The 14800-nt window shown below is 37.4% G+C and overlaps 1 protein-coding gene across 1 annotated transcript in view; it reads left to right on the plus strand.

Annotated features, from left to right (window-relative positions):
• Positions 1 to 14800, plus strand: part of ARHGAP15 (Rho GTPase activating protein 15) — a 1708250-nt gene that overhangs the window by 39146 nt on the left and 1654304 nt on the right. Inside the window, exon 3 of the mRNA XM_053712626.1 lies at positions 3527 to 3682. Coding sequence (XP_053568601.1) covers positions 3527 to 3682 — 156 coding nt within the window. The remainder of the gene's footprint in view (positions 1 to 3526; positions 3683 to 14800) is intronic.

The following is a 14800-nucleotide window of genomic DNA, read 5'->3' on the forward strand; positions in this document are numbered from 1 at the left end:
TGCCCTATGGATATACAACTGTATTGTCATGGATGAAATATTGAATGTGACAATACGGCTGTTAAAATATTAAACTCTGATATTTTGAGAAGGATCTTTTCCCCCTTATTACACTGGTGATTTCTGATATTGAGGTCTGAGCAAAATTCCATCAATGCATCAATGCATTTTGGATTGCAGTATCCACCCTATGTGGTTTTTGTTGGTATAAATTTTTTGAGGTATACACCCTTCTGTAACCTGACAACATGACAGCTAAGGTACACTATCCACTGGAAATATTATGAGTTCAGGATATGTTTAAGAGGATCTTCTCCTATTACAGAAGCAATAGACTGGTTATGCCTTTTATCTCCAACACCCTGACAATGGTATTGTCAGAGCTTTGAGTATAACATTTGTAAGAAGCTACCATAGCACAAAATAAAGCCAAATGTAGCTTAAAGGTACATGAAAACTTGAATTTTTTTCATTATTCAGATAGAACATATACAGGTGATACTCAAAAAATTAGAATATCGTGCAAAAGTTCATTTATTTCACTAATGCAACTTAAAAGATTAAACTAATATATGAGATACACTCATTACATGCAAAGCAAGATAGTTCAAGCCGTGATTTGTCATAATTGTGATGATTATGGCTCACAGCTCATGAAAACCCCAAATCCACAATCTCAGAAAATTAGAATATTGTGAAAAGGTGCAATATTCTAGGCTCAAAGTGTTCCACTCTAATCAGCTAATTAAGCCATAACACCTGCGAAGGGTTCCTGAGCCTTTAAATGGTCTCTTAGTCAGGTTTAGTAGGAGTCACAATCATGGGAAAGACTGCTGACCTGACAGTTGTGCAGAAAACCATTGACACCCTCCTTAAGGAGGGAAAGCCTCAAAAGGAAATTGCAAAAGAAGTTGGATGTTCCCAAAGTGCTGTATCAAAGCACATTAATAGAAAGTTATGTGGAAGGGAAAAGTGAGGAAGAAAAAGGTGCACAAGCAGCAGGGTTGACCGCAGCCTGGAGAGGATTGTCAGGAAAAGTGTTGGGGACTTTCACAAGAGCCACCACACACAGATGGATCATGGACATGGGCTTAAAATGTCGTATTCCTCTTGTCAAGCCACTCCTGTACTACAAACAAAGTCAGAAGCGTCTTACCTGGGCTAAAGAAAAACAGACCTGGTCTGTTGCTCAAGGGTCCAAAGTCCTCTTTTCTGATGAGAGCAAATTTTGCATCTCATTTGGAAACCAAGGACCCAGAGTATGGAGGAAGAATGTAGAGACACACACTGCAAGATGCTTAATGTCCAGTGTGAAGTTTCCACAGTCTGTGTTGATTTGGGGAGCCATGTCATCTGCTGGTGTTGGTCCACTGTGCTTCATTAAGTCCAAGGTCAATGCAGTCGTCTACCAGGAGATTTTGGAGCACTTCATGCTTCCTTCCGCAGACAAGCTCTATGGGGATGCTGACTTCATTTTCCAGCAGGACTTGGCACCTGCCAACACTGTCAAAAGCACCAAAACCTGGTTCAATGACCGTGGGATTACTGTGCTTGATTGGCCAGCAAACTCGCCTGACCTGAACCCCATATAGAGAATCTATGGGGCATTGCCAAGAGAAAGATGAGACACATGAGACAGAACAATGCAGAAGAGCTGAAGGCCGCTATTGAAGCATCCTGTTCTTCTATAACACCTCAGCAGTGCCACAGGCTGATAGCTTCCATACCACGCCGCATTGAGGCAGTAATTGCTGCAAAAGGGACCCAAACCAAGTACTGAGTACATACAGTATGCATGCTTATACTTTTCAGAGGTCCTATATTGTTCTACAAGTATGTACAATTCTTGTTTATTGATTGCATTTAATATTCTAATTTTCTGAGATTGTGGATTTGGGGTTTTCATGAGCTGTAAGCCATAATCATCACAATTATGACAAATCAAGGCTTGAACTATCTTGCTTTGCATATGAGTCTATCTCATATATTAGTTTCACCTTTTAAGTTGCATTAGTGAAATAAATGAACTTTTGCACGATAGTCTAATTTTTCGAGTTTCACCTGTAATTTTAAACAACTTCCCAGTTTACATCTTTTATCAAATTTGCTTTTTTAATTTGGTATCCTTTGTTGAAGGAACAATAATGTACTGCTAGCTGAATACATTGGGTGAAGCCATTAACAAGTGGCATATATGTGCAGCTTCCAATCAGCATATAGCTTCTGAGCCTACCTATGTATGCTTTTCAATAAAGGATACCAAAAGAACAAAGCAAATACAATAGTATAATTAAATTGGAAAGTTGTTTAAAATTGTATGCTCTATCTGAATCATGAGCGTTTAATTTTGACTTTACTATCCCTTTAATGAGTATATTGTACGATCACTGAGATTGGATAGGACACCTTAAAGGGACAGTTTACTCAAAACATTTCTCCCCTTTAATTTGTTCCCAATGATCCATTTTACCTGCTGGATTGTATTGAATTGTTTACAGATAGCTCCTTTACCCTTATTTGCGAATTTGAAATAGCTGATTTAACCCTTGGTATTCCCACCTATACTGAACATTTCTGGTCTTAAGTCCAGGCTATTGTCAGGCTATGTAAACACAGCCAGCAGAAGAAATTACACTCCCGATGGGGTGTAGAAGAGATAACTAATAAAATTATCATTTCCCATTGTTCTCTCAAACTATTGGGCTTTGGTTTATAAACAGATATTAGATTAAAACATGGGTCTAATATGCAAGGTAGCAATTATGGGAGACAAAGGGATAGAGGGCTCTGCCAGGAGTTTCACTGTTGTAAATCAACTCTCATGAAGGTAGCCCCGGATGCAAAATATAGAAAGGAGGGGCTTTTGACCCCAGGGCAGGACAGAGGACGCAAGGGATAGGTGGGTAATAATAGAGGGCGGCTCTCTGAGTAGAGTAGTTAAGGAGAGGCAGTGTAGGTGCCATCTCCATATCCGGACCTGTTGGGAAGAAGAGCAGCTCCCGCCCTCCCTTCCCTGTTTGGTTGTACGGCAGGGGAGATGTTTCTGGCGGTGTGCTTGATGGCTAGAACTTTCGGAAGTAATGTGGGTACCTCCTGTGGGTTCAGGAGAGGTTAGCAATATGTTTACTTGATAAAGTTTGAAGAGTTATTGAGCTCCTATGGGACAAGCACTAATGTTGGTTACTTTGTAACCAATACCTTTTTTAGGTGGTTTACAAGTTATTTATTTGGTTACATGTTTCAAAATAAATTGGCTGAGGCCTTTTAAACCCCAAGTTACTGTGTCTTAGCCTTTATTGGGGAGATGGGGTAAAGGACAAGAATGCCTAATTATGGGGTCAAAACTATTTCACAGTATACTTTACCTTTAATAAAACAATTGTATATATTATGAAGAAGCAATTTAATCATGATTATGTAATACATGTTTTTCTAATTTAAAATTCCCATAAAAATAAATGCCTCGACAGAAAATGAGAAGTATTTTTTAACATTGCTTTTTTTTTTTCTATTATATATTGTGTAGATTCAGGACCAGCCAGAGATTCCAAATGAAAAGTTCTTTTCACCAGTCAAAATTACAGGGGTTGTTCAACTGAGGGTCAAGAATTCTAACACACAGTATGACAGGCAGTGTCAAACTAAATCCATGGTCTTGGATTCTGGGGAAGGAATCAAACCTGTAAGTAATCTCTTAACATATTTTATTTGCTTCTCATTTCATTGTAGTATATTTACAAATAAATAAAAGCATGTGTTTGTCTATTTAATGTAATTAGAAACTAAAGTCAAGTTTCCATTGCTGTTGCAGACTGTCAACATCAAGTATCTCCAGTAAAGTCTATGGAGACATTTTATGTTACCACCAGTTTGCACAGTTTATAACAGCAATAGAAACTAGGCCTAAGTGTTTTTCTTTGGATTATATTCATGTAGGTTTGTTATGCATGATTATGTTCTGATTTGCATCTTAAATATTCTATGTTAATGCAGGAGGGGCTGGTTTATATTTTTTCCAGGGCCGATATTTAATTCTTTGTTTATCCCTGCAAGTGGCCATCTTGTTTTCAAAAGATATACGTTAGTTGTAACCCTTCAGTACTACATGTTTAAATCCTCTTTGTATCTGAAAGATTAGATGGGAAAGGGAAGTTAATAATCAGTGCGTTTTTTTTGTGACAAAATGAAGAATCTGCATTGTTTTCACATACAAATTGCATTTTGTTTCTGCTTTAAAAGCGCTGTTTGTATGAAATAAAAAAAAAAGAATGTAAACGGTTAAATTGCAGTTCACAGAGAATGTAGTATTGTCAGACTTGCGATTTCTGGCGTCTGCATTGCCTATAATTACAGGGCCATAATACTAAAAACACTACTGCTTGGGAGCCGCAGAGAACTAGGTCTAGAGCACTGGTTTTTAAACCTGTCCTCAGGCCACATTTTGTGGATATCTGAATATCTGAGGATAGGTTTAAAAATTAGTGGTCTATAGTGAAAAATTCAGCTAATCTAATCAACAACACTAGAAAAACAGGTATCTGGGCACTCAAGGGGGTACAAAAATATATATAATCTTTATTTGAATAAATATAAAAACTGCATGAATATGCAAGAGAACAAGGAAGGCTGTCCTGGCGCGTTTCGCGCCCCCTAGTGGCGCTTAGTCATAGGATACATGGTCTGAGTATACCAGCTCACTCTTAAATGACGCCCCCACAAATAAACAGTGGCCTGGAAAGGACCACACAACAGGAAACACCTCCTCCAAGTTTAAGGTGGTATCTACAAAAATGGATAAAATAACACTGTGTAATAAAACAACAATATAGAATCCTTTAATTTGATTTGTATAGTGATCTGGATTAATTCAGTGTGATATTATTTAAACAAGAATGTTTTTATATAAATTTATTTTATCAAATGTTTTTAAATGAAATTATATTTTTTAGATTAAAGGTAAAGGGCTTAATAATGTAAGTTAAGAATAGGCTGTATTGTATTACTTATACATCAATCTATAAAGTAAGAGACATCCCATTCTAAGTTGATGCCATTTGGATGCCTTGTGTCTAATTTTAAGATCCAAAAAAGTTCTCTTTTAGTGAGAGAATTATGTCTATCTCCCCCCTGGGAATACTGTGAACAGTTTCAATAATCTGTGCTCCAAAGTTGGGAACACCAGTAATATGTTTGGCTATCGCTGAATCTTTATTGAAATTCTCTACATCCCTGAGATGCTCTCTAACCCTATCGTGGAATTTGCGCGAGGTCTGGCCTACGTATTGTTGTTGGCAAAAATTACAGGTAATAAGATATACCACCCATTTGGTTCTACAAGTGGCATATAAGTTAATTTCAAATGTCCTTTGTGTGACAGTGGAGTAAACTTGTTGTCCTAATTTCATTGTTTTACATGCTTTACAATTAAAATTATTGCATTTAAAGTTGCCCTTACGATGAAGCCATGTTGTACAGTTGGATTTATTGGTTTGAACCATACTTGGGGCAAGTTTTGAGCCCAGGGTATTGGGTTTTCTTGATACAAATCTACAATTGTCTTTTATTGATGACAATAAATGATCATTTTTTAGTAATGTAATGTGTTTTTTTCAAAATTTTAACAACTTCTTAGAACTGGGCAGAATAAGGAGTACTGAAGATTACTGACCATTCTGTGAATCTATTCCTGGATCTACCTATTTTAGTTTATTTACCATCCCTGGCTTCTTTTTTTGTGCCAAATTTAAAAGATTGGGGTCATAGTCCCTTTTAAGAAGTCTATCCTTCAGGTCATTAGATTGTGTGTCATACGTTGTATCACAATTCGTGTTCCTTCTTAACCTTAAAAATTGGCTTTTTGGGATGGACTTTAGAAGGTGTGGCGGGTGTGCAGATTTAGCATGAAGGATGGTATTACCCGCAGTTGGTTTTCTATAGGTGCTAGATATAATCAACAACACTACCTACATTGCAGTTGCATGCAGCTCCTTTACCTATGTGTTTATTGTGATACATTTAGGCTTGCAGGGTCAATAGTGATAAAATTAAATCTTCTAGTGAATGAGAACATGTGATTTTTTTACACTATTATGACTTCAAAAACTACAATTAAAAAAAGCACAATTTGAGACTTACATTTCAAGAAAAGGGGCAAAATAAACAATACAACTATATCATAGTATTAAACAAATATGGAAAAAGTATACATTTTATGTGAAATTAAATGCTGTGCTTTATGTCCCTTTAAAGGGACAGTAGTCACCAATTTTCATTTAACTCCATGCAAACACTAATATAAAGAAAAATATGCACAGATACTGATCTAAAAATCCAGTATGAAACCTTTTAAAAACTTACTTAGAAGTTCCCAATTTAGCACTGTTCATGAGGTTAGGCTGAGAGCAGACACTCACCTCTTCCCTGCATATGAAAAGGCCCATTATACAAACAGAAGCAATATGAAGTCTGTATATATCAGTATACATCTAACACTTTGGGGCTAGGTCAGGAGTCTGAAAATTAGCACAATGTTATTTAACCCCTTAACGACCAAGGACGTACGCCAAAAAAATACAGTTAATGACCGAGGACGTGTGGCGTACGTCCTTGGTCTGGAAAGCAGCTGGAAGCGATCCTGCTCGCTTCCAGCTGCTTTCCGGTTATTGCAGTGATGCCTCGATATGGAGGCATCCTGCAATAACCCCCCTTGGCCATCCGATGCAGAGAGAGCCACTCTGTGGCCCACTCTGCACCGGACATCGATGGCCGGTATCGTTGGTGGGTGGGAGCTTACGTGGGAGGCGGGTGGGCGGCCATCGATGCTCTGTGTGGAGTGTAGGGGGGCGGGATCGGGGACGGGACCCACGGGGGCACGCATGGGAGCGCGCGCACGGGGCGGGAGCGGGTGGGAATCGCTATACTACAGAAAAACATAAAGTTAAAAATAAATAAAACTAAAAAAGTTTAAATATTAAAAATATAATCTAAGGGATCTTGAAGGGGTTGGGGGTTGGTCTTGGTGGGGGGGAAAGCTACACTACAGAAAAGGGCATTTTTAAAAAAAAAAAAAGGCACATTTTTTACAAAACTGGGTACTGGCAGACAGCTGCCAGTACCCAAGATGGCGCCCATTAAGGCAGAGGGGAAGGGTTAGAGAGCTGTTAGGTGGGTGATCAGTGAGGTTGGGGTCTAAACATCAGCATATGTAAATATGCTTTTTTTTTTTTTTAAAAAAAAAAAAGAGTTTCTACCAGTACTTAAGATGGCGGGGACAATTGTGGGGTAGGGGAGGGAAGAGAGCTGTTTGGGAGGGATCAGGGGGTCTTATGTTTCAGGTGGGAGGCTGAGCTCTACACTAAAGATAAAATTAACCCTGCAAGCTCCCTACAAGCTACATAATTAACCCCTTCACTGCTAGCCATAATACACGTGTGATGCGCAGCGGCATTTAGAGGCCTTCTAATTACCAAAAAGCAATGCCAAAGCCATATATGTCTGCTATTTCTGAACAAAGGGGATCCCAGAGAAGCATTTACAACCATTTGTGCCATAATTTCACAAGCTGTTTGTAAATAATTTCAGTGAGAAACCTAAAATTGAGAAAAATGTAACTTTTTTTTTAATTTGATCGCATTTGGCGGTGAAATGGTGGCATAAAATATACCAAAATTGGCCTAGATCAATACTTGGGGTTGTCTACTACACTACACTAAAGCTAAAACTATCCCAAAAAGCTCCCTACATGCTCCCTAATTAACCCCTTCACTGCTGGGCATAATACACGTGTGGTGCGCAGTGGCATTTAGCGGCCTTCTAATTACCAAAAAGCAACGCCAAAGTCATATATGTCTGCTATTTCTGAACAAAGGGGATCCCAGAGAAGAATTTACAACCATTTATGCCATAATTGCACAAGCTGTTTGTAAATAATTTAAGTTAGAAACCAAAAGTTTGTGAAAAAATTTGTGAAAAGTGAACGATTTTTTGTATTTGATTGCATTTGGCGGTGAAATGGTGGCATGAATATACCAAAATGGGCCTAGATCAATACTTTGGGTTGTCTACTAAAAAAAATATATACATGTCAATGGATATTCAGAGATTCCTGAAAGATATCAGTGTTCTAATGTAACTAGCGCTAATTTTGAAAAGAAATGGTTTGGAAATAGCAAAGTGCTACTTGTATTTATGGCCCTATAGTTTACAAAAAAAGCAAAGAACATGTAAACATTGGGTATTTCTAAAATCAGGACAAAATTTAGAAACTATTTAGCATGGGTGTTTTTTTGTGGTTGTAGATGTGTAACAGATTTTGGGGGTCAAAGTTAGAAAAAGTTTTTTTTTTTCCATATATTTTATAAAAAAATTTTATAGTAAATTATAAGATATGATGAAAATAATGGTATCTTTAGAAAGTCCATTTAATGGCGAGAAAAACGGTATATAATATGTGTGGGTACAGTAAATGAGTAAGAGGAAAATTACAGCTAAACACAAACACCCCAAAAATGTAAAAATAGCCTTGGTCCCAAACGGACAGAAAATGGAAAAGTGCTGTGGTCATTAAGGGGTTAAAAACAAGCTAAATTCTAAATTTTTACAAAAACACCCCCAGCTTGGCTATATAAATGTATCATCTACAAAACATTTCTGCAAAGAAAAATCGAGTGTACAACGTCCCTTTAAATCACCTCACGTCCTGACAGCAAATGCTTTAACATTAAACAGCTGCTGTGCAATTTATTTGAGGGCACTAGTTGATGTGCCTGTCACTAACACGCTGTACAGCAGATTTACAAATTGAAACATCCTTGCACTCTGCAGGTGACCACCGAGGAAGGGAAACTCACATACAGAGCAGAACTGGTAGAAGCTTCAAGTATTGTGTGTAGTTATGTGGTGATTCTGTCTCATGAGAAAGGGGATTTGACTATTATAATATACAATTATTTATTTACGTACTTGAGGGAGGGGAAGCACTGTGCACTGATTTACTTGATCTGTATCACATTATTACGTATGTGTAATGGAGTATGAGGAACATAAATAAACTATTATGGTGACCTATCAATCTTTTGTATAATTAGCGGCATTAGACTGAAGTAAGCAGCATGCACCTCCAGTTCTCTTAGGAATCAGACAAAAAGATATATTTTTAGAGTTAAATAAAAGAAAAAGGGGCAACATAATTCATGATAGTATATTGCAATTACTGCTTTTCTTCGTATAATTAATAATTTTATGGTGATTGTAATTTTGCGTTGTAAATCCCTTTAAATAAGAATTTTATAGGGATAAAAGTTTATTGTCCATTTTATATAAATAAGTGGTGCCAGTTTAGGTAAATCTCAATCAGATGTTTTTTTTCTTTTCTTTCTATTTCAGATTCCTTTGATTTTTTTTTATAATTTTAATTCTAAAATCAGACTAACACATTGAAAAGAACAATATCAGCAATCCATAAATAAGTACCAGCTGTTAATTAAATGTAAGCTGTGTTAAAGGGACACTGAACCCAAATTTTTCTTTCATGATTCAGATAGAGCATGCAATTTTAAGCAACATTCTAATTTACTTCTATTATCAATTTTAATTTGTTCTCTTGCTATCTTTATTTGAAAAAGAGGGCATCTCAGCTAAGGAGAAAGCAAATGTTTGCTTCAGGACCATGAACAGCACTTGTTTATTGGTGCTGTCCAATCAGCAAGGACAACCCAGGTTGTTCACCAAAAATGGGCCGGCATCTAAACTTACATTCTTGCTTTTCAAATAAACATACCAAGAGAATGAAGAAAAATTGATAATAGGAGTAAATTAGAAAGTTGCTTAAAAATGCATGCTCTATGTGAATCACAAAAGAAAATTTTTGAGTTCAGTGTCCCTTTAATGCTGAATGCAAGTAATAAAAAAATCTGTAATGGAAAAAATAGGATGGTACCTTTTGTAGGGTCTATATCAAAAGACCGAAGTAAACAAGACAGGACGTATGTTATAGGAACATGGAACCCCAGATTTTTCTTTCATGATTTAGGCAGGGGATCCAATTTCAAAAAGCATAACTAGGTAGACTCAGGAGCAGCAATACCCTACTGGGAGCTAGCTGCTGATTGGTGACTGCACATATATGCCTCTTGTCATTGGCTCACCCAAGGTGTTCAGCTAGCTCCCAGTAGGGTATTGTTTCTCCTTCAACAAAGGATATTAATAAAATTAAGCAAATTTGATAATAGAAGTAAAATGGATAGTTGGTTAAAATGGTATGCTCTATTCGAATCATGGAAGAGAAATTCGTTTCATGTCCCTTTGACCCTAAACAAATTGCTCTCCTGATTTTAATTAGATTAACTCAGCTGAATTAGTCCGCATCCTAAACCTAGTTTAGTCAGGTGTTATACAGTTTTTATTAAAAATAATAATTCTTTATTTCTTAAATAGTCACATTTTTGGAGGTAATTATACATTATAGAAATATTTACCTATAGGGGTCAAATTCTAAATAAAAGTGTGGAAACTCACCAAGCCTTCCACCCTCCTCACAATTAATATTGTTTTACACACACACACTGTATTTATATGTAAATAATCTATACAATTTGCTTAATTAAAGCAAATTAAAACCAATGAAGGGTTGAATGGTTGCCTTTGGGCCTCAGACTCCTACTCTGTCACAGAGTCTAACCCACTTAAGATGCAATAGTCCTATTTCTGCTGAGGGGCGCTAAATAACCCCAGAGCAAGCCACACAGAAATGTAAGCACCATGTGTTACACACAGTGTGGGGTAATCATACAGCAGGCCCGCCGACATGCTTGCATTTAGTGTATTGTAGGAAGTGTTACTGCCCATTACTAGAGGATTTCACTATCCCTCTAACCAGACTGTGCTCCAGCTCCTCCCATCAACAGCAGCAGTGTTTACTTAAACGTTTCTATTCTCTTTCCAGGGGGAACTACGTTTTACCTGCTAAAATTGTGCAAGAACGGAGCAAGAACTCCGTTCCTATGCATTCCCTCTGGACTTGACCCCTGCGTACCTATATCATTCTAGAAATTATGTTGTTCAGTTATTACTGTTACAGTATTAATGAGCTGCATCGTTATCTCATTTCTCAATCAATGATCTATTCTGTAGTATGGTTAATGTATCAGTTCTTCCATGATGCATATGGATAATGTATGTACTGTATATACGTAATTTAGCAAAATATTAATGTTATGATAAAAGTTAGAAATGTAGATTTTCCTGCGCTCAGTAATGCTTAATATTCCTCCTATGGGGAAAAAAAACAAAACAAAACAAAAATATATATATATGAAACAATAAAGGATAGAGAAGCGCACAAGAAAGGCACTCCTAGTGAAGCCTGTTTGCACCAGTAATATGGACAGGACAAAATAAAATTGAACCACTCACGTGATTTAACCTCATCCGATATGAGGTATAGATAAGGTATAGATAAGACACTTGTTATAGTTGGTATGGTCGATGTCTCCTTTTGCTCTCCCTTTTCACCTTCCCACTTTGATCCTTCAGATCCCAGGTTGTAGCGGTATAGTCTCTGTGTCTCCAGACCGTTAGTGTGAGACTTAATCCACTATCAGAGCCAGGGTACGTGTGGGGTATACAGGGGCAATCATAAAACGAAGTACAGGAGGTGTATTAAAAATATCAAGTTTATTTGAATAGTTACATGTAAAATCACATATAAAGAGTAAAAAAGCCAAATCATATGGCTGTAGCAAACTATGCAGCATGAACGGATGGGACCAGTATATTAAGTTTATACCTTATACTCCCTCCGTTATTGAGCTGCTGTGGATTGTAGAAATCTAGGCCCACTCCACACCTGGTAGCAGTTAGACACGATCTAGGCCCACTCCACACCTGGTAGCAGTTAGACACGATCACACAGCTATATGTGATACAATGTGCTGTATACTACCGGTGTCAGTAGATTATCGGGCAGTACGTGTGGCACAGCACATTGTATCACACATAGCTGTGTGATCGTGTCTAACTGCTACCAGGTGTGGAGTGGGCCTAGATTTCTACAATCCAGAGCAGCTCAATAACGGAGGGAGTATAAGGTATAAACTTAATATACTGGTCCCATCCGTTCATGCTGCATAGTTTGCTACAGCCATATGATTTGGCTTTTTTACTCTTTATATGTGATTTTACATGTAACTATTCAAATAAACTTGATATTTTTAATACACCTCCTGTACTTCGTTTTATGATTGCCCCTGTATACCCCACACGTACCCTGGCTCTGATAGTGGATTAAGTCTCACACTAACGGTCTGGAGACACAGAGACTATACCGCTACAACCTGGGATCTGAAGGATCAAAGTGGGAAGGTGAAAAGGGAGAGCAAAAGGAGACATCGACCATACCAACTATAACAAGTGTCTTATCTATTCCTCATATCGGATGAGGTTAAATCACGTGAGTGGTTCAATTTTATTTTGTCCTGTCCATATTACTGGTGCAAACAGGCTTCACTAGCAGTGCCTTTCTTGTGCGCTTCTCTATCCTTTATTGTTTCAGAAATCCATTGGGAGGATCCACTTGCTCAAGAGGACTCTCTCATTATCAGAGGAAGCAGCAGAGAACACACAGGCACTTGGGAACTGTTACAAGAGTGGTCATAAATTGACTTTATTGTATACAGCCTACAGACTTAAAAGACTTACCGTGCTGGACTTGGCTTGTATCTCAGTGATAATTTTTTCTGTTCTACTCAATATAATACATCTATATTGTATCAATACCTAATATACTATATATGCACATTAACAATATCTAATACAGTATATGCGTATTTGTGTCCAGGTACACTCACTATTTTCCAGCTATATATTCCTAAGCGCAGATATTCTCTTCTTTTTTTCACATTTTTCACACACACACACACACACACACACATATATATATATATATATATATATATATATATATATATATATATACACACATGAAAATATGCATGTATAAATCATATGTGAGCATTCTCTTCTGAGAATGATGGGCTTCTCTCAGGGGATCTGAAGATCGCCTCATTTTAGCAGTGAGAAAAATAATTTATTAAAAAAGTGCATTATGTTAAAAAAAAAAAATCTACATTATGGGCAAGATTACGAGTGGAGCGGTAATTACCACTCCCGCTCGCACGCTAACATTGCTCGACTTTTGCTCTGTCGGGTAGCGCACATATAACAAGTTAAAAGTAAATCTTTTGTGCGTTAACCCGACACACAAAGAGCAAAAGTTATAATATTGTGACCATATTAACGTACTCTCCCATAGACTTCAATGGAGAAAATAATGTGGAAAAAAAAACTACTTTGTGATGGGGGTTGTGGCAATTTATGGGGTTAATAGTGTAGTGGGTTACATTGCAGTGGGGGTTGTGGTGGTTTAGGGGTTAGTAGTGTAGTGGGTTTGTTTGGGATGTGGGGGTGGTGGTTTAGAGTTAAATAGAATAGTTTAGTGCAACTGTTTCCTCTGGCCAAACTCTTTCAGGTTATGTTAAAATTTTGAGCATTAAATGTGATTGTGTTCGAGAGATGGCATTTACTTTTAACTTATAATACGAGTGGACATTGGCGCTCAATGCCTCCCATAAACAATATGGGGAGCGTAAATAACAAATTTGCAGTAATTTAAACAGCGCACCACTTGTAACATGGATTAGAACACTGAGATCTTACAATCACATTTACGCTCCTTGTACTAACGATAGTGCTCAAATAGTAATCTGACCCTATATGTGCTGTATTACTTTCAAGTGATGTGTAAAAAAAAAAAATCAGAATTTTTGTAGGTGGTAATCAATTCCCATAAGTCATCATATTTTTCAACTGTTAAAAGTTGTGTTTTATAAATTATGGAAATTGTACTTAAAGAAGCATGAAATCCAACCTATTTCTTTTCATGATACAGATAGAGCATTTTTTTATTTCAAAAGTACTTCTATGATCACATTTACTTTGTTGAAGAGAAGGTAGTTTACTTTGTTGAAGAGAAGGTAGTGTGCATGTTTCTGGAGAGCTGTATGCAGTGCTGGATTGGCCCACCGAGATACTGGGAATTTTCCTGGTAAGCCAGTAGTCCACCGGCGTTGCAGGGTCCTATCTGTTGAGCAAAGGTGCAGAGGGAGACTCCAGAGAGGTCACAAAGCAAACCCTGTCCACATGCATAGCTCATCTATTTAAGGACGCTCTGCTTCTGCCATGGGGGTGGTGTCTACACATGGGCAGATCAGTGGCCCCTTAGAACAGACAACGGATTTGGCAGGCAACTAATGTAAGGTAAGGGGGAACTAGGCCAGGGGTCAAGGGGGTGGGGGTCTGGGCTGGGGGGCTGGTTTGATTATCCCATCCGGCCCTGACTGTATGGCAGTAGTTTTGCAAGAATACTTCTGAGCACTGAATGGCACTGATGTCTTCAGTGTATAATAATTTTAAAATTGCTCTTGTAAAACTGTTTTCATATGGAGCTTCAGACACATTCCTGAGCAAACCTTTTAAATAAAGAATACCAAGAGAACAAAGAAAAATTGATAATAGAAATAAATTTGATTTTTTTTAAACTTTAATTGGGTTTTAATTTAAACATTTTATCCCCCATATGAAATTGTATCATTTAAACATGTTGAAAGTTTTTTTGGGCCAATAAATGTGATGTAAATAATTTTTAAAATTTTTAGCAGCTGATAGATATTTCCAACTAATACTCCTTAACTAATATGTACTTCGTTCTAATGCTAATGAGTAAGAAATATCCAACTAATGCTAC

Source organism: Bombina bombina, chromosome 1 (genome assembly GCF_027579735.1).
Source record: "Bombina bombina isolate aBomBom1 chromosome 1, aBomBom1.pri, whole genome shotgun sequence".
Lineage (NCBI taxonomy): Eukaryota > Metazoa > Chordata > Amphibia > Anura > Bombinatoridae > Bombina > Bombina bombina.